The sequence below is a fragment of the Myzus persicae genome, unplaced genomic scaffold, assembly GCF_001856785.1.
Source record: "Myzus persicae strain clone G006 unplaced genomic scaffold, MPER_G0061.0, whole genome shotgun sequence".
In the NCBI taxonomy this organism is placed as follows: domain Eukaryota; kingdom Metazoa; phylum Arthropoda; class Insecta; order Hemiptera; family Aphididae; genus Myzus; species Myzus persicae.
This window is the reverse complement of record NW_019104167.1, coordinates 576,179-599,925: the sequence shown is the minus strand read 5'-3', so window position 1 is coordinate 599,925 and position 23,747 is coordinate 576,179. Positions and strand designations below refer to the sequence as shown.

At 27.4% G+C, this 23,747-nt stretch overlaps 4 protein-coding genes across 5 annotated transcripts in view; 2 read left to right on the top strand and 2 right to left on the bottom strand.

Annotated features, from left to right (window-relative positions):
- LOC111039544 (protein PFF0380w-like) overlaps positions 1–12,978 on the bottom strand; it is a 40,489-nt gene extending 27,511 nt beyond the window's left edge. For both annotated transcript variants that reach the window (XM_022323098.1, XM_022323099.1), the window contains exons 1-8: positions 12,664–12,978; positions 12,418–12,590; positions 11,169–11,278; positions 10,479–10,678; positions 9,839–10,027; positions 9,622–9,771; positions 9,014–9,110; positions 6,035–6,199 (exon numbers count right to left, since the gene is read on the bottom strand). In XM_022323098.1, the coding sequence (XP_022178790.1) occupies positions 6,035–6,199; positions 9,014–9,110; positions 9,622–9,771; positions 9,839–10,027; positions 10,479–10,678; positions 11,169–11,278; positions 12,418–12,566 (1,060 nt within the window). In that variant the 5' untranslated portion in view covers positions 12,567–12,590; positions 12,664–12,978. The remainder of the gene's footprint in view (positions 1–6,034; positions 6,200–9,013; positions 9,111–9,621; positions 9,772–9,838; positions 10,028–10,478; positions 10,679–11,168; positions 11,279–12,417; positions 12,591–12,663) is intronic.
- Positions 12,979–13,094: 116 nt separating this feature from the next.
- Positions 13,095–17,013, top strand: LOC111039545 (protein pelota). Its single transcript, XM_022323101.1, has 10 exons — positions 13,095–13,391; positions 13,452–13,502; positions 13,589–13,681; positions 14,086–14,236; positions 14,942–15,055; positions 15,134–15,274; positions 15,339–15,561; positions 16,444–16,636; positions 16,695–16,801; positions 16,858–17,013. Exons 2-10 carry the CDS (start codon positions 13,462–13,464, stop codon positions 16,977–16,979), a joined length of 1,185 nt encoding a protein of 394 aa, XP_022178793.1. The 5' UTR covers positions 13,095–13,391; positions 13,452–13,461; the 3' UTR covers positions 16,980–17,013.
- A 1,649-nt stretch (positions 17,014–18,662) lies between these two features.
- Positions 18,663–21,712, bottom strand: LOC111039526 (pescadillo homolog). Its single transcript, XM_022323077.1, has 9 exons — positions 21,574–21,712; positions 21,279–21,512; positions 20,850–21,221; positions 20,646–20,784; positions 20,449–20,588; positions 20,130–20,392; positions 19,278–19,465; positions 19,053–19,204; positions 18,663–18,989 (listed from the first exon to the last, which is right to left on the bottom strand). The coding sequence occupies exons 1-9, from the start codon at positions 21,592–21,594 to the stop codon at positions 18,720–18,722; spliced, it is 1,779 nt and encodes a 592-aa protein (XP_022178769.1). The 5' UTR covers positions 21,595–21,712; the 3' UTR covers positions 18,663–18,719.
- Positions 21,713–21,840: 128 nt separating this feature from the next.
- LOC111039528 (26S proteasome non-ATPase regulatory subunit 9) lies at positions 21,841–23,523 on the top strand. The gene is made up of 3 exons (XM_022323078.1): positions 21,841–22,227; positions 22,807–22,906; positions 23,308–23,523. The coding sequence occupies exons 1-3, from the start codon at positions 22,114–22,116 to the stop codon at positions 23,439–23,441; spliced, it is 348 nt and encodes a 115-aa protein (XP_022178770.1). The 5' UTR covers positions 21,841–22,113; the 3' UTR covers positions 23,442–23,523.
- The last annotated feature ends 224 nt before the right edge of the window (positions 23,524–23,747 follow it).

Sequence of the window (23,747 nt, the reverse complement as noted above, 5' to 3'; positions counted from 1 at the left end):
TTTAAATGTCATTGGGTAGACGTAGACAGGACTAAAATAGAACAATCGAACTGGAGTCTCTCGACTCTACTACTGTTTCATTTTTACTTCGAAATATGTACGTTCGCATGTAAGAACTGAGCTTGTTGTATAACTGTAAACTACCGTCCACATTAGAACATATGGTATAAAAGTGACGAGGTAAATATAGACTTGGTCGATTGAGGGAGAAATTCCATTCTACTATAGTTTTCGAGGAGAAAAAAACAACCATAAAGATAGCATCATTGCATGAACCTAGATGAGATATTTGATAGCGTGCCATAAACACAACATAAATAAAAATAATATGTAAAATAAATCATGAATACATGAGTAAATATTTACTCGATTTTTTTAAAGAGTTAAATACGTGAATATGAGTATTCACTAATAAATTATAATAAGTATTGATGTATTGTATTAACTGAAACTTTATAAGTGAAAAAGTACTTCTAGCGTGATGTGTACAATAAGGATAAACAATTTTGAGGATGATCACACTATAGGACTACGGACTAGTATCTCATAATGGGTATCAGGTTTACGATAGTGATATTTATTTGGATTCTAAATTCTATTCGATGATTTTATATTCAGCAATTAGCTATTATGTACTTTAATCAGAACAAACTAGCAAACTGATTTTTTTTTAATTCGTTTAGTTTATTTTCTCTAAATATACATGTTATGTATAGAGAAAAAATCGACCAATTTTGGGTGGCATTACCTCTCAACATCCTTATAAAACATACATCTCTCATATACCACACGTATTCTGTGTATTATAATAACGTCAGAGTTAAAATATTCAAGAAAAATAACCCTATATTCAATAGTTATATTTAAATGTTATTTCATTGATCAAACGATCTATTTGTACAGTGGGGACACTCGGTAACAACAAATTACCCAGGGGCCATATGAACGGAAAAGTGACGTCATTGTTAAAGAGAAAGAGGGTGTCCGTACTTCGAATGTATGAGTCACGAATCATGGATACTATTAACATGGATCATGAAGGTGTTTGTTTATATTGCGTGCGGACGGTATATGATTTTTTTATGTACAAATAGATCGTATCGTTTTTCTGCAATGACACATTAAACAACCAGTAAATAATCCTAAAAATAAAAATAAAAACATATAGTACAAAATGAAACTGTAAAAACATTGTAAGCGTTATTGAAAATCTTATATCGTTAAATATGCGAAAACGTAAGTGTCATAACAATGCGCAACAGCATTAATGATAAATAATAACCATTTATTGCACAATAGAAAAAGCTAAAACAAAAGAGAAAGAGAATAAAAATGAGTGGGATAGAAAAACAATGAACCAAACATAAACTATACAATTCTATTTATGTAAGTAAATAGTTGTATTGAGCATAACCACAAGAACCAACACGCAAAATAGGCTACCTACACCACTGACTACAGGTATAGAAAAATATGTATGCATAAAAAAAAGTTATTGTTCAGTAGCGGTGAGATTGATTATTGGATATAGAAAAATAAATAGATTACGTAGTCATATACATTTGTAAGAGTAGAATTTTCGTCAAAGTAATCATTTTTTGCATTACTTGATTAAAATTGTTATAAATATGGGAATGTGACATTAGTATTATATACTTTTGACAGTTATAAAACAAAATATAAATTACTTAGTTTTAATTTCAATACTACCAACATAATATTATACTATTGGAAATTATAGGTTTAATTTTACAAATGAAAAACACTTCAAATCATTAACTATACAGAAATTTAAAAAAACACAAATAAATCCTTGTACATTTTGTTTAAATCGTATTGTGCTACTATAATTTATAATTTATAGACTTACAGTGTTACACTCTTATTAAAATCACAACTATAAAACTATAAAATATATACAATATTATGTCGGAAAAGCAAGTTATATTACAAGTTCCCCCAACGTTGTCGGTTTAAGCAATATAATATATACTATATATTATATATGATTATTACTTGGTAAAATATTAAAATTACACAATTTCAAATTGTATGGCTAAATTTACGACTTGTCATTAAAGTATGAATTTCAAATGAAGATAGCCTAACAAAATATATTCCATGATAATAATTTTGATTTAGATATCAAGATATACTATAGGCATAACACTGTTGTTCTAATCACAAATAACCAGTATATAGTACTTAGAACTTATAGATAACAAATTCTAATGAAAAAGTGACGAAAAAATTTGCATTCAAAAAACGTGCTTAAGCGTCAGATGAGGTCATTTACCGAAATAAACAATATAATATACAGTTTTAAGTACGTGATATCCGGGTTAATCAAGGGAATGTGCTGTCTGGTAAAATTTGTCGTCGCCTGACGAAATAAGGTTATAGGTACATACAGTATGATTCTTTTAACAATTAACACTCATTATCTCAAGAAGTACTAGCGTTTTTGAAAATATTTGTTTTTGAATTCATAATAAAACAAAATGTATGAAAATGAATGATATCTTCTACTATTTTTTATTAATAGAATGTTCTAAGTTTTATTTATTTGAATGATAGCATACATTTTTATTTCATCACATTCTGAAGCAGAATGTTGTTCTGATGATTCATAAGTATAAAAATGAAATTTCAATCGAGTAGTTAATTAGTTATACATTTTGAAGTATTTAAAGTCTAACTGAGCAGTGTAGAGCAGTTAAGAGTTAAACCACTCATCAAACTTAAAAATACTTGTAAATTATAAGTTATAACATGGTTTATCACTACAGTTAACTATTCGTCTAAAATTAAATTTCTATGTACCTAAATCAAAATCCTCAGAAAATAATAAAATATTTTGCTTAGGATCTAATGAAATTAAAAATGTAGCTCTATCGTGCAAAAAAGTAAAAGCTTACATCTGAAATTATAACGATCAAAACTAGTAAAAATGTTTGTTTTATTGTCTTCAGATTATGTAAAAAGAAATACTATACCTGAAAAACGTTCATACATTTCGAGAATTTTTATGTTAACTGCCAAACGAATCACCCTGTATACCCATATAATATTAAGTAACCACAAACAACATAATATATATATATACTATATAGTATGCATACTATTTTATACAACTCATACAGACGTTCACTACTCTGCAGCTATTGTTTAAAATACTCAATGGTGGCCGAATAGTATTGAAGTGTATACTCCGTTCTGCAAAATAATGTGGTCGAGCACAAACCAAAATGCGGCGTATCAACTATCAAGCTGCAACCACCCAAATCACCATTTATCAGCGCAAGTCTTTTGCGTGAAGTAACCACTTTCTATCGGGGAACGAAGTTTATAGTCGTAAATTAGTATATCCGGTATATGAAAAGAAATATTAAGTTACCTGATTTGTATTTACTTGGAGACAAAGTATATATAATGTAGGGTACAAAATTATTTTAAGTTGCAATATAATATACTTAGAAATGGTTAGTTTTAAACTTTTAGACTATAAATAATAAAATAACTTCTGATAAGAGTTCCTATAGTCGTATAGTCATAGAACTGTTGTACTGTTTATGTTCTTATTTAATCCACAATGTTTATGTTTAAAGAGCAATTCATATCAGCAACCCCCTCCCCCCTTCACAATGACAAAATTATTTTCTGCCACTGGTGCTTCTGTTCAATGTATATTTCTGAACTTAGATGAATCGGTGAACACCTCTGATAACTGTCAAATGATGACAAAGAAATTCGCTAAAAATGAAAATAATATTCGAATGCCTATATAAGTATTTGAGAGCTTTTTTGAACAGTGGTACTTATCATTGTATTTTTGTCGTTTAATAAATCCTAATAACATAACACTATATATCTAAAGCCTATGAGTACCTAGCTAGTAGCCAGTCATTTGCATGTTAGTTGTAATTAATATGGGGAGTTGATTATATTATTTAATATTTGTATTGATTAAAGAAAAGTTGTCGTTGAAAAATCTGAAGAAAAACTCGGACTTCGTTAAAATAACATAAAAAAGATGAATTTTATTGATAACTAATAACCACAACTCACTATAACCCAACCGTCTGTAATATGACTGTATATATAGTATTATAGTGTATATTGAACATATTGTACATGAGTACAAATCACAATGCGCACTTCCTGTGGTAAAAACACAGATAGTATCAATCGCGTTTGGAGGACATCCTGTCAATTAGGTTACTATACTAAATTCGTAAAAAGAGTATTTATTGGACGTAATTATTATTATTAATTTTTGGCTAACAATTAAAATACGTATATGATATATAATGCGTTATACCCATTTTTATTCCATGCGTTCACCACTATTATAGTTCATAAACGCACTCGGTGGCGCGGAGTACACACGGTTGAGAGGAGGAGGTATTTAAACTATAATAATCAAATAATAATATCGTAGTTTAATATTAAATTTTTATAAAATGTCAACTTAAAAATATTTTATGATAAATTAAATATATTGTTTTTTTAAATAGGAACAGCCACACAGGTTAAATTATTTTAGTCAGTTTTTTTCAGTTGATTCATTTAAGCCATTATTTGCTAATACCACCTAAACAAAAATGGCTGTATGATTTAAATAACAAAATAATGATTGTTTACGTACTTAAACTTATACCGAGGTATACAAATAAACATTAATGAACAAATTCAAAAAGATTTATTTCTTACTCTGGGTCTTTAAAACGCAGCAACAAGCAAAAATCTAGAGTTAAAATTTGTATAGCAAGAAGGTTGTATATAAAATATAATAGAAAAACTACAACACAGATGAAGCGTGACCAATTATAATAGAGATCTGAGTAGACCTTGAACATACATAGTTTTCTCATGATGCCTTAAAAATCATTTAAGAATGGACGACTTAACGGGCCAACAAAAATATTTTATAAACATGTTTTTCTTAAGAACTTGTGTTCGAATCACAGAAAGTTGTACAGTGTACACACTTGTAAATTCTATCAAAATCTAAAGACGTCAATAGTATAACATTATTTAACAGTACGTGTTAAAAATTATTGTTAAAAGTTCTAACAGGACGCCGGGACATCCTCACGAAAGAGAGAACAGGCGGAAAAAAGTTATCTAATTCGTTCAATTGTAAAACAAATACAATTCCATCATATACCTTGTAATGTATTTAATCTAAATATGTAAATACCTGAGTCCTCAAGATATTGGAATGTTTAAGCTGCCGTTGAACTTTCAAGATTAAATCAAAATTATTGTTAAAATTTAAAATTTGAATGTCATCTATTACGTTTAAAAAAGAAATAACTAATTCATACTCATCATATCTAATGAATAAATGAAGAATTACTTATCTAAGATAGGTATTATGCAATTATAACGAAAACAAAAGAAAAAAATTAAAACACTTTTTGATAGCATTTGACCAATGTCATTTTGACGATTGACAAAGATTTCTGTGAAAAATCGATGGTAAATTATTTTGGCTTCGGTGGGGGATAACAATACAAATCGTATATGCTCTCTGTATCTACGTGGAAGGAAAACGACCAACACGACTGGTGCACAGGACTATATAGATAGTTAATGTCTAGTCTGAATACCCCCGCGGCCCGCAATAGTTAAACAAGGACATAACAAGGTTATTTGGTGAAAATTCTGTGTAACAGATCTTCTTAAAAAACCACAGTATTTGATCTTGTAATTTAGTTGTAAAATCGAACTAATGAAGAAATTAATACACAAAAGTCAATACATAAGAATATTTAATAAATACACTAAGTACATGTATTGATTTTTACAGGCTATACTAGGGATGGACCCTTCCTTCCCAATTGATACTGCCTTTTATTACCAAAATGCAATTTTGTGTGGAGTACAAGTCAAAAATAGCTATTTGTCTTTTATGTAGAAGCATTGACATTTGACTAGGGCCCTTTTATGTACTGTCATTATAATGAAGCTTAGGGACGGCTAAACCAAACAAAATCACCCTTATATATGTTATATTTATTTCACTCACCGTCAGTGTCAAGCAACTCGTCGTAAATAGTCTCTGCTATTTCTTCAGGTGTCATATACTCCCAAAAACCATCACTACTCAGTACTAGAAATTCTTCATTTCCATCTAAAACTAATGATCTCATCTCTGGTTTACATGTAATATGTGGTTTGTATTTAACATCGCCTAAAACATTAAATAATATTAAACATCGATAAACATCGATTACATATCATTATTTTTCCATCCAACTTCTATCTGAAAATTAAATAAGATACTATGGTGCAATATAATTTTGAAGCCCAAAATAACCAAAAATTAAAACATAAAAGTCATTTAAAAATCAATTGTGTAATTTCTTAACGGGGTATAATTTAGATTCTAAAAGGATTGATGGTAATTGGTTTTCCTATGTCTGTTTTTTGTCGGTCATCGAGATTGGGGATCAAAAAATGATATTTTCAAATTTTAGAGTGGTTTCTGGTAAGAAATTCCAGTTCAAAGTAATTGATAGAAAACTAAGAAAAACTAACGAAAAACGGCTGAAAATAAAAATATTTATACAACTATCCAGTTTAGGACAAAATTGGTTTTTGTTTTTTGTCGCAACTCAAAAAGGAGAGATACCAGTGGCGTATATAGGGGGGAGGCCCCCTAGGCCAGAGCCCATAGTGAAATTGCAGGTTCAATTAAAGTATTGCATGTATATTTACACTGTTTACAGTTTTTCACCATGATTAAGTTAGCCGGTTGATTAAAGTCATTTTTGAGGAATCAACAAGGAAATGTTATATTCACGGGACTTGCTTTAATGACTTATTGACTTTGATGTTAAATTCATAGTAAGATAACATTAAAATATACAAACGACACTGTCAATATTTTTAAAAAAAGAAACAAAAAATTAATTTTACATAATAATTATAAAATTGAATTGCGCAATTTTTATTTGAACTGTATAATACGTCATAATTCTTAATTATATAACAGCTGCTCCCTTAAAAATGTATAATTATGTCTATGTTGCTTGTCTAGTGATAATTGATAAATCGGCCCATAGTGAAAATAATTCGTATATACGCCACTGAGAGATACCGTAGAGACTTTGTATTATTTATATTAGAAATTTCTAGATATATGATTTTCAAATTAATTAGTATTTTATTTTAACCTGTTAATGAAAATTTGAATGTTTTTTTTATTTAGGTAATATGTTGATACTATTTTTGTTCAAAGCCTAGTCAAAAACCTTGAAATGTTATACAAGGTTTGAAGGTTCCTGATGAGCTGTCTTTAAAACACTTTAATGCATCAAAAATATAGTTACGATTTTTTATTTTGGTAAGTGATTAAAATCAAATGTTGACGAAATTGTCCTAAATTCAATTTTATTACAAGACAAAACACACTTAACCAACTACTAGGGTGGGCTCCCAGTTATTTTAAAAAAATGTATTGAGACTTTGTTGCAATAATTATTTGATTGTCTACCAAATTGGTAATATTTGTTTAAATAGGTAAAACTATAAAATAATATATAGAATATAATTAATCATATTAAAGATTGCAGTTATTTTAAAATGTGTTTTAAATGTTGTCTTCAACAAGTAACCTAAAAAACACTTTTTTGGGGGCTATATTATGGTGAATCTAGAATTTTAAAGTTGCATGAAATGTATTTTCTTTTTGTGAAAAAAAAGTCTTAAAATAAAAATTAGTTGTTATAATAGGTATTTAGTTACAGATTTAAAGAGAGAGAACATAAGAATATGTTTGTTTGATACAAAGATAAACCAATAACATACAATGCAGAAGTTGCATTATACATCTATATAAAATAATTTAAATATAACTACAAAATTGCATAGTCATAAATTATAACTCTTAAGCACCCAAACCCATTTTAAATCTAAAATAAAAAGTGATGAAAAAAAACATGTTTGATATTTATTATATTTTAGTATATTTTATTACTAAATATTGTTATGTGATTATTCCAAATTATATTATATTTATAAACATAAAGTAGTAGTATTAGTTACCATTTGACATATATCATGTGTAGTTATTAACAAACAACAAATTTAAAAATACCCAATAGGAAATGTATTTATACTAATCAAAAACATTAACCCTATCAATTGGCTAGAAATATTATCTGTGTGAGTTAATTTATAAGGGGTGTTGGATGATTGGTTATGCAGGGTCAATATTGTTTGTAGAGAATGAATGTTATTTTAGGGATAGAGATTATATGTAGATCTGAGATTAATGATGATCAGAAATATTTCCTAGGCATTAAAAGCTGAGTGTTATTAATTAGAAGGATCAGATTTTCTGTAAAATTAAAGATTTGACTGGTACTCTTAATTGGATGTCATATATTATTAGTTGTTAATACTTTGCAGTATAAGACTTAGTTAACACACTATAGTTTAAAAATCTAGGTCATCTAATACTAGCTTTAGTCCTTTTTCTGTAGAAGAAATTGTTATGAATTAATTTAGAATGTAAGTTTTTCGTTGTTCCTTGAATTTCTTATTACATAGCGATTTTTTTGTGAGAGATAAATATTTTGTATATGTAACACAAGATGCTGTAAAAACATAAGCATTGAAGAGGTCTAAGAAAACTATAACTTTATAGAAATATAATAGGCTATAGGACTATATTATTATTATAGCCCCATTATATAAATTTATCAGGCAACGCCTACAAGTAAAAACAGATAACAAGACAATTTAAGAAAAAAAAAACTAAATTTATAACTGACCATGCATCAAGTGGGTTCTATTATTCTTTGAAAGGTAAAACATTAATATTTAATCATTCATAGTTGGTGTTCTCATTTTGAGTTATAAAAATAGTATAATTTTTATAGTTCCTTACATTTCACATCAACAGATTTTTACTGTATTTGATTGTACTTAGGTAAACAGTATAGTAATATTAAATAAATTATATACAGATATTTTATTAATTTAAAAATATGTGATTTACCTATAGCTCTAGATACTGCCAACTGACCATCTACACGCCAAATACCTTGACATTTCGATATTATTCCTCCTTCATTTTCTATTCTTTGACTTTCATCCTAAAATAAAAGTAATAACATACAAGAAATTTGTTTTTATATATCAACATGTTTATTATAGTAATAGACAATAGTATAATGTTATAATAAATAAATAAAAATTATACACTTTAAGGAAGATGAGGTAAGACGATGAATTCAGTATTTCTCACAGTTTGTTATATTAGTAATTGTAACTACTTAGATTATCAATAGTGTGCTTTCTGAGTATAAAGCCATTACTAAAACTAACCTATTAAATTATGCATTAAATTCTTGAGGCATTGCTAGAATAGTTTAATTTTGTCATACATTTTTACTTTATTGTGACCCTGTCATATATATATCAATACATACGATTTTTGATTGGCATTTTGAAATTAAAAGAACGAATAATTAAAAAAAAAATACATTTGAAAAATACCATAAGTTCTATGATATAATGTCATTGTTTAACCGACCAAAATTTCAGAAATGTTTAATTCTGTAAAAAATAGATGCATAAAAACATATTATAATAATAATAACATACATATCTTTCGGGAACGTGTTTGTTCACTAAACATAAAGGCGTTCCATTTTTCCACAGTGTAGCAATTGAATCACCGACCCATGCCACATACAGTTTCTTCTCTTGTTGCCTATATAATGCACACACAGCGGTTGTACCACTAACTAAATTCTGAAAGAAAATGTACAAATAATAAATTTATTAAATGTGTTCTGGGATGATATCAAATAAAACTTACATATTTTTCTGTTTTTTGAGTAAATCCTCTGTCTGTAGCAAAAAATGCTTCATACAGTGCGTATTCTGGATTAGTTGGATACTGAGTTGACTGTACTAAAAATTGATGTAAATACATTGAACTATAAACAGCGGCATCTAAACCATTATGTCCATCATAAACTGCATAAAAAGAAGCTTCACCAAAATCCTAACACATAATTTTAACATTTTAAATATAGTCTTGAATAATTATTAATTTAATGAACATATTAAAAATTAATATTTGATTTATAATAGGCAGTGGCATATTGACAGTGATTTTGAATGAGAGTTGCCCAATAATTTGAAAGGGGTGGATACCAGGTGGGTGAGTAATGGATTTATTGAGAAATTGTAGTACAAGACTAACTTTATCGGAATATGATATTTTATAAGTATTATATTATTTAAATGGGGTGGTAGGTTATTCAACAAATGAATTTCCAATTAAATATTTCACTTCGCCACACCACGATAATAAGTATACCATAAACATACATTTTAGAAATTTTATTGAAGTATTTATAATATTGATTTGTTATTTGTAAATGTTTTTTTATGATATTTACGTTATAGTTTTTAAACATATACTGCATATAATTTAGTATCATAATACATACTTTAACATCAAATAATGTATGCAAATAAGGAACAACTGTAATATAATCTTCCATTTGTCTTCTGACATTTTTTAACACAAATGATGACCACCAGACTGGAGTTGATATAGGTTGATGGTATGGAATAACAGTAGCATGATTTAAACAAACATTATTTAATTCTCCAATAACTTTCTGCATTAACCATAATGCTTGATAATCTAATGTAAATATTAAAAAAAATTAGGTGAACACTACAATAGTACAGATATTAAAAACTGGAACTATAATTTGTTTTCATTAATTTCCAGAATTTTTTCTTAAATTATAATTATATAAAATAAAACTAACAAAATTATTATACAATAAAGCCAGCTATCAAAATAAATGCGATTATAATATATATGGCTGGTTCGGCATTAGGAAATTAGTTTAAAGGATGGATGGGATGTTGAAATGAATATTAAAGAGACTTAAGAGAATTGAATCAAATTAAACTTATGGCGTACAAGGGAAATAGAATAGGATGTGCGAGAGATGACAATTAATTTTCATTGAAATGTAGTATACAACATTTGGAATCATTAAGACTAAGTTTATAAGCATACACAGATAATAATAATCCATAATTAGTCTATTTCATTGAAAGACAATTGTTATTATTTGTATTTAATACTAATAAATTAATACATTAAGAAAAAAAATACAAACCCTCTTTTTCAGGTCGGTATCCAAATAATTTTGGTTCAGCTGCCCACTGGACTCTAAGATTGTTTATGATTTTTTGAGTCAAAAATACAAGGAGGTCACTTGGACATTTTCTGTAAAAATAAATGTATAGCCATAAAATAGGCATATAAAGGAAGCAGAGAATATAAATGTGTCCACTACTGGCTATAAATATATGTCAGTTAACAGGAATGCAAAAACAAACTAGAAATTGTCTATAGGGAAAAACCGCTATTAATTTCCAATGTGTCAATGACTACTGTAATTATAATTTGATTAAGACCATAAATTAGAAACTTTTTTTATTTTTATATAATATTCAGTATTTTCAATCTATTTCGAAGAGAATAATAAGTAAATATGAAAGGGGTTAAAGTATACAGGTGAAATTTTTAATGGAAGAAGCCACCTATTTGTATCTAACACTATCTATATCTATTTTAGAAATTTAGAAGGTTGCAATACCAATGAGGGTTAAGCATCTTGGAGGATTTCCTATGCAAAGGACGATCATTTTTTAAAAAGTGTTGGGATGTTGAGGAAGTGTGAAATTCTTTATAGAATAAATGTAGCTTTGTTGTGTACTGGAATTATACCTAAATAAAATGTATTAAGTGTATGGTTAGAAATGTTGAGCATTTATTAAGTTTCCAAGGGTAATATTTATATTTGAGTTTAATTAATGTCAGTTTCATAGAACTTCCTCAAAGCTGACGACCATTGGTCAATCTGGGTTATATATAAGAGTTTTAAAGAAGTAATTTAAAGTATTAAATACATGGTATTTTTTACAAAGATATAATATAGTACCTATATAAAGCAATAAAGCATAATTTAATTATTTATCAACATGCTAGTTAATCATATTTTTTCCTTAGGGTGATACAATTAGGAGATTAAAAGGCCTAAAAACTGTTGGCAGCATTTTGTTTTTCCTTAAATCTATAAAATATATGGATTTAAAATTAAGATAGGATCACTATTAGCCCACTATTAGCCTTATCGCCCTTTATCCAAACCCTGACCTAAGCAGCTCCTAAGCACACATCTAAACTACAAAATATTGAGAAAATTTGTTCCAAATTTGATATTCTTTTGGATCATACTAATGGTACAATTATAAATGAGAGAATTTTCTGCAAAGAACCTAACAGAGAGTAACATTTTTACATTTATAATTATCCACCAGGTTCAGTTTTTGTATACATATAAAATATAAAAAACAACTTACCTGTCTTTCAAATACTGATGACACCAGTCGGCTGCTGCTCCAGCTAAATCACATAAGTCTAAGTCAAATCTAGGTAACTTAACAGGTAATTGTTCACTAGTCACTGTCTCTGGAAATTTGTCAAAAAATGTTTGCCAACGCTCGTCCATGATGAAACTTATTGAGATTTAACACTAGTATAACATCACTCGGTTTCAATATATCATATAAATTAATGGAAAATGTTGTACCTATGTTAATACTTACATTACTTTAACCCTCATTCCTATTTCTCAAAGAACTCATAACACTATTAACAGTAGTTTTCTTTTACAAATTTGCGGTAAAAATAAAAGATTAAAAAACAAGCGCCTAATATAAAAAACGAACAGTGTATCCAAAACAATTGTTGATTCTAAGACGATATTTTAAAATTTAAAATTTAAAGCGTAAATAGAATGCAGATATACTGTTTAAATCGTACTATTACGAAAAATATAATGTTTGTATGCAACAATATTTTTAATGACATTTACATTTCAAATGGTCTTTTTCTGCTAGCTAAGTTTTTAAATATTTTCTATTATTATTATGCGTTCACTTGTCAATTGTCTATATCTCTATCTAACATCTGTTATCATTTCCGCGCTTCATGCCGTCATAAAGTATTCTGAGCCGTATAATATTATGCAGATTCGAGTAATTGATATGTATTTGATATTTTGAAAATTTGATATCATTGAACATTGGTCAATGGTCATTGGATAATGTCTTACGTTCACTATGCAACGTCTATCAAATAAATCAATGTATCAAACATCAATATTATTAAAAAATAGATAAGTCTCAACATTTTTATACTGATGTGTATAAATATTACATTTTACTTGTTATCTAACATCTAACTATCTAAGTACTATTGACACGTTTTCGTGGTTTTGAGTCAACAATGACACTAATTAAAAAGTCGAATAAACCTTTTTAAGAATTTAAACGTAAGCATACACTATTATTTGTATTGTATTGATCATCTTGTAATGGCTGACAATTTTTAGCAATAACAAAATGAAGCTTGTTCATAAAGACATTGAAAAGGATGGAAAAGGGTTTGTATTAATTACATTTGAGGATGATAATGTTAAATTGTTATTATACAATCAGTAGTTTTAATTCTATTTCTAAAATATGTTAGGGTCATTGTACTTATACCCGAAGAAGCTGAAGACATGTGGCAAGCCTACAATATTATAAGAAAAGGTGATCGAATCCGTGCATCAACTATAAGGTATTGATTGCAAACGTCATAACTCATTACAAATGGCTCACTCATTTTCTTAAATTCTATCATTAAAATAAGTATTTTATTGAAATTTATATGAGTAAGCTAATCTAAATTACATTTTTAAAAACATAATATAGTTTAAATTTAGGTATGTGATTCAAAATAATCCCCACAAAATCTTTTTTATGTATTGAAATCTTTGCTAATGATTCAAATTTTTTTTAGACAAAGTTTAAGTCCCAGGAGGGTTTTGTTGATCTTAACATAATATGTATAAAATTATTTTAGTTTTAGATTGCTAATCTATTTTTATAACTACTATAAATAGTAAATACCTATGCTCTACTTTTTAAATTTATCACAATTGGTATGTATAAGATAAACTTATATTTACTATAATTTTACAGAAAAGTACAAAATGAATCAGCTACTGGATCGTCCACTAGCCATCGAGTACGAACAACATTAACTATTAATGTAGAGTCTGTAGATTTTGACACTCAAGCTTGTCTATTGCGGTTAAAAGGAAGAAATATTGAAGAAAATGAGTATGTCAAAGTAAGTGATTATTTTAGATTTTGAGAGTATCTAACAATTAAAATTTTTTTTTTTAATATCACCTTTAAAAGCAGTAAAAATGCTTTATTCTTCAACTTATGATGGTGTTTTCTGATAACAAATTGAATTTTGTTGATACTTTGGGCCTTTGGGGGGTTACAAATTTTAGTATTAATGTATATGTATTACAACTAGTAATATTATATTATAGGCATTTGTGCGATTTATCGCTTAATTTAGAATGTAATATGTGATCTACCCTGTACTATGTTTATTTTACTGTTTTAATTGTTGGGTGGGCTTACTATTACAGTCAGATTTATCATAATTGCTTTTTAATCATGTTTTACCAGATACCAGTTCAAAAAGTTTAATATTTTACTCGTAATACTATTTTACTAACCGTTTTATATAGCTTGTAAAATATAATATAATAATGATAGATCAAAAGCCAATCATGATCGATTGCATACTGTATGAATTCCATAATATATGCAATTTATTTACTGATCAACTCAATGTATTACTTATAGTAATAGATAAAAATATATATAGAAATGTAGGTTGGTATATTGGTAGATCTACTCTGCTCAATTTATCATTGAATTGAGAATTTAAATTTCAAAATATAATTTTAGTTGTCTACTGTATGAAGACTTACCTGGTGTTTTTTTAAAACATATGTAATATAATTGTATTTTTTAGATGGGTGCCTATCATACCATTGATTTGGAATTAAACAGAAAATTTACTCTGATGAAAGAAGAATGGGATTCCATTGATTTAGGAAGAATTGAAATGGCTACCGATCCAGCACAGGTTTTATCAATTATATAATATAAGATGATTATTATTTTTTTATTCAAACAGTATTGTAAAAGGTCAAAATTATTTTAGACAGCAGATGTAGCGGCAGTCATAATGCAAGAAGGATTAGCACATGTATGCTTAATTTCTGGCAGTCGGACTATAGTACGTGCCAAAATTGACCAAAATATACCACGAAAACGGAAAGGAGATGTTAAGCAACATGAAAAAGTATTTAAATAAACATATATTCTGGAACCATTAATTAATTATCAAAAAAAAAAAAAAAATGTAGGGAATTTTAAGATTTTTCGACTTGGTGATGCAAGCAATATTGCGTCATATCAGATTTGATATTGTTAAGTGCACAATAATTGCAAGTCCAGGTTTTGTGAGGGATCAATTTTTTGAATATTTGATGCAAGAAGCCGTAAAAACAGATAATAAGACAATTATAGAAAATAAGTCTAAATTTATAACTGCCCATGCATCAAGTGGATTCAAACATTCTTTAAAAGGTAAAATATTGATAATTTATTATTAATAGTTTGTTTTTTCATTTTGAGATATAAAAATTATATTATTTTATTAATTCTATATATTATGTAAAGTTGTAAAGTTTAGTTGTTAAATTTATCAATTTAAAAATAAGTTATATTAACAAATAATTGTCAAGTGGTAATAAACATGTGTATACTACTATGTGTTTATTAAAATCATCAACTTAAAGAAAAAATTTTTTATTAATTTTTTGCCAAACAAATAAAAACTACACGAATGGAATTTTATGTAATATATTTAAAAACTTCATTTTTTAAAGATTGTGTCATGCAAATGCCTTCCTTGGTTAGCCACACATTGTGATAGTCTGGCAGCAAAGTTTCCCATGACGTTGTGAAGTGTCTAGTTTTCTACCAACTCTGTTTTGAGACGTGCTTGCTGTGGTTTCAAAGTTTTTTACCCACAGGTCGATGGTACCACAAGAAGGCACAGGATCGAGAGGAGTTAAACTAAATTGTCGGCGAAACACATGTTGAACTCCTACAAAACTATCATTATTTTTGTAATACGCTTTTACTGCGATCGCACGTCGTTCACTCGACCACTGCTTCATGGTTACTAAATTCCGGGTATTTAAAAGCGATAAGAACATTCCCGAAATCTCTACCACTTTAGCCCTGCCACCCAGTTCTTGTTAAAATCGTCAGGTTTGACTGCTGCACCCTGTATTCAAATATATCTTATGACTTTTAATTACTTCAATTATATATCTTATGTAACATTCAACTATTTTTTGATTTTGTCTGTTGATGTTTTTTTTTTAAATTGAAATAATTTTTTTCTTTATTTAAAAATTACTCAATTACAACTAATATTTAACATTTATACATTTTTTTTAGAAGTTCTATCAAATCCATCCATAGCTGCAAAACTTGAAGACACAAAAGCTTTAGGTGAATTGAAAGTATTGGATAACTTTTACAAAACATTGCAATCTGAATCAACTAGAGCTTTTTATGGTATTAATCATGTGGAAAAAGCTAATGAAGTACTTGGAATCGAAACATTACTTATCACTGATAGTTTATTTAGGTCAGTGCACTACATTTTGTTTTACTATTATTGCTTATAGAAATGTTTCATTATTTAGGAGTCAGAATATTGCTGAGCGTAAACGTTATGTTAAACTAGTTGATAGTGTCAAAGAATCTGGGGGTGACGTCAAAATATTTTCAAGCATGCATGTAACTGGAGAGCGTAAGTTAATCATATGTTCTTTCATTTTCATATTAAGTTTATTTTTATTTATCTAGAATTATCTCAAATTACTGGTGTTGCTGCCATATTAAGATTTCCCATGCCTGAGTTAGAAGACGATGAAGAAGAAGAAGATGATGATGATTTGGATGAAAATATACCACTACCACCAAGTTGATAAAATGTTTATTTTCATAACCATATAAATATTAAATATTATAATTTTTTGAATTATTATTATTATTATTATTATAGTTATTGCTAGATTTTTAATTACTATTGATTTTGATACGTTTTTTTCAGTTTCTTTATAATTGTTTGTTTGTATGTGAACAAAATATTAATATATAATACATATTTTTGAAAATTATATTATCTTAACATGTGAAAACACTAGTACATTTATAACTTATTACATTTTATCTCTCTCAAATCTTCAAAATTTTACTTTTCCAAAAGTAACAGTAAAATGAAACTATATTTAGTATTTATGTTTTAAGCTTATGAAAATAATTGAAATATTATTAATAAAAGATTTAAAACAAGAAATATTTTAAACATCATTTTCTTCATTAAATTATAGGTAATTCTTGCCTCAAATATCAAAAATAAATTAATATTTTTTATTACAAAATATCTAAAATGAATGTACCTTAATTCTGTCATTAATGATACTTGTTTATAACAAGTCATAATAAAATATGAAGTTTGAAAATTATGAAGCTTTAATATTAAGCATTTATACATCCAAAACGCTATAGAATATACTGCTACTGCTTACCTTATATGCTCTTTAAACTAGTTTAAATGTTTAAAAATATATACTGTTTTAACTTATTTCAAATAGTAGTATTATCTTATTTTTAAACTTACATTAAACATTGAAAAATGTGTTTCACTGATAATCATACGCTAAAAGATAAAAACTAAACAGATTATTAAAGATTTTGAGATTATTTTGATCATTATTAGCTATTAATTTTACAACTAATAAAAAAAAGACTGAAAATTAAATGGCTATACTATACTTAGGCATGTGAAGAAATTCCAAAAAATATGAATTTGGAAAAAGTTTACATTGAATTCATTTATTCCCTAAAAAATATAAACATTTTAAAAATTTGAAAAATAAACGGTTTTCCATTAAAATGTGTCTAATTTCTTAAAATTATTTTGGTGCTGATTATTTTTGAGAAAAAAACTTAATAAAATTTAGTTGTCTGTATCAAAAATAAAAAAACCTTTAAACTGTATTTGTAGTGTAAGTGGATAAGTTGTAAATAAAATTTAAAAAATGTAATATTGATTACAACAAAAGTCAGATCTTTCTATCACTCTGTTTGTATTAGTAGTTTATTTTTCTATTACTAAATTAGAAGGTTGAACTTATTTTTGCTTCAAGCTAACCGCATATTAGGTATAATATATAAAAAAATTTTCTTTAAATTAGAAGTTGAAGATCCAAGCATTTTCTCTACTATACCTACAATTTATACACTAACATAATAAAAACACAATTATAAAATTAATAAATTTATCAGAAAATTATCAAAATCAAAAGTTGGTTTATGGAAGTGATTATTAAATTGTGAAATGTTCATAGATAATTTTATGATTACAGCTTATAGCCATTAGGTTAGGTATTTCAATAATAATAAATTATTTTCGGCAATAAAATACTGTAATTATATGTTTTATTAATACAAAGAATAGTAAATGAACCTTGCCAGTTATTTATAACTTGATAAGTTATAGTATGTATTGTATTATAACCTTGATGATAACTTCTATGGCTAACAGTATTTAAAAAAAGTATAATTCTTAGTATAAATTTGGATAAAATTAAAGAAAACACAAATCTTTTAACTGTTAAAAGATTTATTTTTATAAAAATATTTATAATTATCAATTATACAATTTACATCATTGTAGCAGCTTGGGCTCTTCTTGCCCTAATCTCAGCACGTTTGTTGTCAACACTTGTTCTTTCGTGAATACGTCGTTTGTATTTAAGTAATTTAATTTCTTTTTCTCTCTTCATTCTACCAGACTTCATACTTTTATATAAGTTTCTGTACTTCTTTTGAATCATTTTTTCTTTAAGGAGTTTCATTTGATGATGTTCACGTCTAAGCTTTCCTTTATTAATCACTTCTGGTGCACCAGATTCTACCTTCATTTTTTTACGCTAAATAATTGGAAAAAAAAAATTAAAATTAAGATAAAAGATTAAAAAAAAACAAGTATTTACTTTAATTTCAGCTAATCGTTCTTCAGTCATTTCCCCATCAAATTCATCTAGATCTTCGTCATCGGCATCCATAGTTTCATCCTCAGATTCTTTTTTATCGTCCTCAATATCTTCAATATCATTATCAGAAATTTCGTCCAACAATTCTTGATCTATAGAAAAATAAAAATGTATTAGTATATTTTTAATATTATTATTAAATATATTATTTTTAAAATATTTTACCTTTATTAACTATTACAGACGGGTCAGTTAAGGCTTTCTCTTCAGGAGGCACATAACGTTGTGTACGATATTCAACGGTAAATGGTGATAGATGAGGAGGTAATGGTGTACCAATAAAATATTTCTCAACTGGAAAAAGTTCACGTGCATTCACACAATCAAATACCCACTGTGGCTGAATATAATATCTGTAAAATAATGAGGTTATCATAAATGTTGTCACATAGGTTATTATTTCTCTAGCAATTAGGGATTAATAACTATTAAAAATAAATAATAATAAACAATGATGATAATTAGGGATGGGCCGATACTAGATATCGGTTTTTTTTCAAAACCGATATTTCAACCGATACCAAAAAAAAAAACCTATCGATCAGCATAGTATTGATAGTATCATAATTCACAAATGCACAGGTTAGGTTATCAATAATCAAATACTATAGATTATTTTATAATAATCAATGTTTACACTTTTCTAGGTAATATTATTTGTGTTATCGGGTATCGGTTTTATGGTGGTATCGGCTCGTGTTTTTTTTGTCAAAAATGTTGGTTTAACATTTCCATATATTATCGGGTATCGATTTTATATCGGCAGCATATATCGGAATATCGGATATCGGTAATAAGTGGTATCGGCCCATCCCTAATGATAATACTGCAGCATTATAGGAACAACAAAAAAATCTTGTAGCTCATTCAATGTTTTTAATGTATTATGAACAAATAGTTAATACTATATTATAAAAACAGTGTACTTGCAATATCTAGGACAAGAGGTAGTGGTTAATTTTTTAGTGACATAAAACTAAGACGATCAATCACATAGACAAAAATGATTCAAATTACCTTGAAATATACTGTTTCTCAAGATCAGGTCTATCCACAATTTGATGAGTAATGGTTTCATCAGTTTCTGGAAACGTAGCACCCTCGGGGAATGTGGTTTCATCCCAAGACACTTGAGCTCCAAAACATCTGAGCGCAAATACTAAAGGCTCTCTGGGAACTTCTCTGTTTAAGAATACTTTAAGTCCTTCAAACAGTTTCTTTAATTTTCTTACTTTCTCATATTCTTTACGTGCTTCTTCAGCTTTCGATTCATCGCCATCCTAAAAAAAATTAAAAGTTAATTTCATAAAATCATACAATTTAATTCATGTTTTACCGTTGCAAAAGTATCTAAATCTAACTCTGCTTCTGCTGGGTCTTCAACATCCTCTGCAGTTTTCTGTAACGGTAAATTTAATGCAGCTACACGATCACTTGTTTCATTTTCTTCTAGAATTTCTTCTTCGAGTCTTTCAGCTAAAAAAAAAATTGTACTTGAATAACATTAAACATTTAAGGAATTCAAATAATTACCATTGTATGAACCAAGTCGTGGAGGATAGTATAGGTTTAAATTGTGGTAAAGACGGAAGTTCACAAAACCTAATGCAGTGGAGTAAAAATCTGCAAATGTTGCCATAGTATAAAAATCAACTTCTTGTTTTTTTTGTGGCTAAAAGAAAGTGCATTGTTATTAAAAAATCAGTTGATGTGGTTGAAAATATATGAAAATCTTACTTCATGTGGATAATTGTGAGGGATAACCCAAGTAATAGTTTGACCTTTTATTTCAACTTGAAAATAAATTCCCTTAATAGATATGAATACTTTACGTAAAGCACGTGCTGCAATGCATACATGCATAAACTCAACAGTAAGGCGGCGGCATAATGCAATTAAGTTTGGAGGAATGCTTTTTAACTTTGGAAAAGTGGAAAACAAACAGCAAAGGGTTAAAGCGTCATCCATATCACGTAATGCATCAATGAACGTTGGATATCGTTCTTTCACTACATGATCAATGGCGACACGTGGGATAGTATTCGCATATCGTTTTATCATATCTTTTTGATGCATTCCCTTGGCACGACGTAATCGATTCAAATGCACCTACAAATAAACGTTATTAAAAACATGTAAAATATATATTTCGTAGATCGAACTTACTTGAAGATCGCGTAATTTCCATATCATGGGTTCGTGCAGCAAGAACAGTATATCTTTTTTCAGGTACAGAATATGAATACCACTCTTTCCTCTCTGAGCTCGCCGACGGTGAGCTGGCTCTCTTGGATAAATCCCTTTGATTATACATAGTGTACGAAAATCTTTCAACGATAGCTGGAGTTTATTTAAAGCTGCTCGCCTTGTGACATATCTGGCTCCCTCGCCGGATTGAAACTATATAAAATATACATGAATAATAATACATTTTGATATAATTATATGTACTTTTACATACCTTTTTCTTCTGCATGGGCATTTTAGTATAATGAAATAAAAAAAAATAACAGAAATACTAGAAAATTCAACGAAAAAGAAAAAACGTGTTGCCGCGTTGTTTACAAAGTAATCTAAAGTAATGAATTAAAGTGGCATAACCTCAAACAGCTCAAATTGATTACCACCTAGACATCCGAGTTTGATAGTGTATCACTAACCATTGTTTGATTGTATTCAACCCATAGAGTAAAATCACGATGTAGAGAAGATATTGAAGTAAAAATTTAAGATTCCATAGTTCTGATTACCGATTAACTGTGCGAAAACATCTTGATCTTAGATATCACAAATCACAAAATTGAAAATAGTCTGTGCCTTGATACCTCATCAATAGTCCATAATAATAATATGATCTATACTAATTGTTATAATAAATGATAATACATAAATTATCAAGTATCAATTATAAATAATATTTTTACAACAATCTTTCTTATACATTTATAGTTAATATAACATTTTTTGATATTTGCTATTATTGACTAATAACTGATTAATCATGCCTTCTGCTATTGATACAAAAAATATAACTAGAAGAGAAATTCTTGACATGATGAACGAAAAAGAAAAACTTGAACAACAATTGAAATCTCTTGGAGAAGTTTTGCAATCGGTAAACGGAAATTGAGTTTTTATTTAATTACTGATTTTTAACTAAATTGATTTAATTTTTGTACATTTGTAAAGTTAAAAATTAATTAAACATGTATATTCAAATTTTAAAATATTACAATTATGTTCTAAGATGAATTTGCATGAATAATTACTAAACATATAATAAATAATCAGTTAATGGTCCCTTAAACATGATTTAGTGGTTTATTAAATTTTATTGAACCATTAAACTAATTAATTTTTCGTGCAACCCGACATAATGCCTAAAGACGTACATAACAATGTTCTACGTTCTGGATATGTGTAACATAGTAAACATGTATACATTTTGTATTAGTGTTGAGTTGTATTCTATTTTTTTTTTATTATTACTTAATTATTCTTACTGACAATAGTTTATTTAAACTTTAAACTTAAACTTATTAATTTTGTGCACACTATATGTTATTTATTTAAGTTTAAATAAACAATCCAAGTATGTATCATATGATGATAGATGAAAGACAGACGTAATACATTTATTTAAGGTGATGAGATGTATTTTTAAGATGTAATATTTATTGAATTTGAATTTTAGCACAGAGTTGGTATGGACGAACCTTTAGTGGATAACCAAGACTTTCCCAGGAATGACATTGATGTATACCAAATAAGATTAATCCGTAATCGTATTATTTGTAAGTATTAAATTTTATTCTCAATCGGAAAGTCAGACTCAACAATTTTAACAAAAAAATGGTTTAAATTGATTGAAATTGTTAGGCCAGACCTTCCTCTTAAAGTAAATCTACTTAATTATCTACTTTGCCAATTTAATATTAATATTTTATAGCTTTATATAATTCAATTCATACAAATCAATAACCTTCCTTTTTCTTTAATCCAGTTAGGTGGAAGTTGTAAGTTTAAAAGATGACATGTTGATTGTCTTGTGTATCTTAATATAAAAAATTTACATTTAATAATTTTACTCCAATTGTTATTTTAATGACAGAAATAATTATAATTATTTCTTAATGTTGAATAACTTTATTAGTTTAATTGTACTGAAATTTAATGCTGAACTTGTTTATTTTAGGTACACGTAATGATTTAAATGCCATAATGGATCGTATTGAAAAATGTTTAAATGCTTATTTTACGCAAAGCAATCATAATGAACCTGAACAACACCTACATAATGGACATTGTAGTTTGAAACCAGATAATTAATAACTCAACAAATATTATAATTTGTATATACACTTAAATATTATTTTAAAATATAACTTTAAACTTTTACTTATGATTAATATTTTATCGAATTGAATGTTTTTTTATTATTGCTAGTATTTACAATTAAGTAGTAACTTATATAAATGCCCAAATATTAAATATTACTCTAAAAGTTGAAAATAAACTTTATTTTATGACAGCTAATAGAGCTATAGCCTCAAAGATTGTTTAAATAAACAAAAAAAGTATGAAAAATGGTAGATAAATTTGCAATTGCTTAGAAACATCTAGTAAATTTGGTAA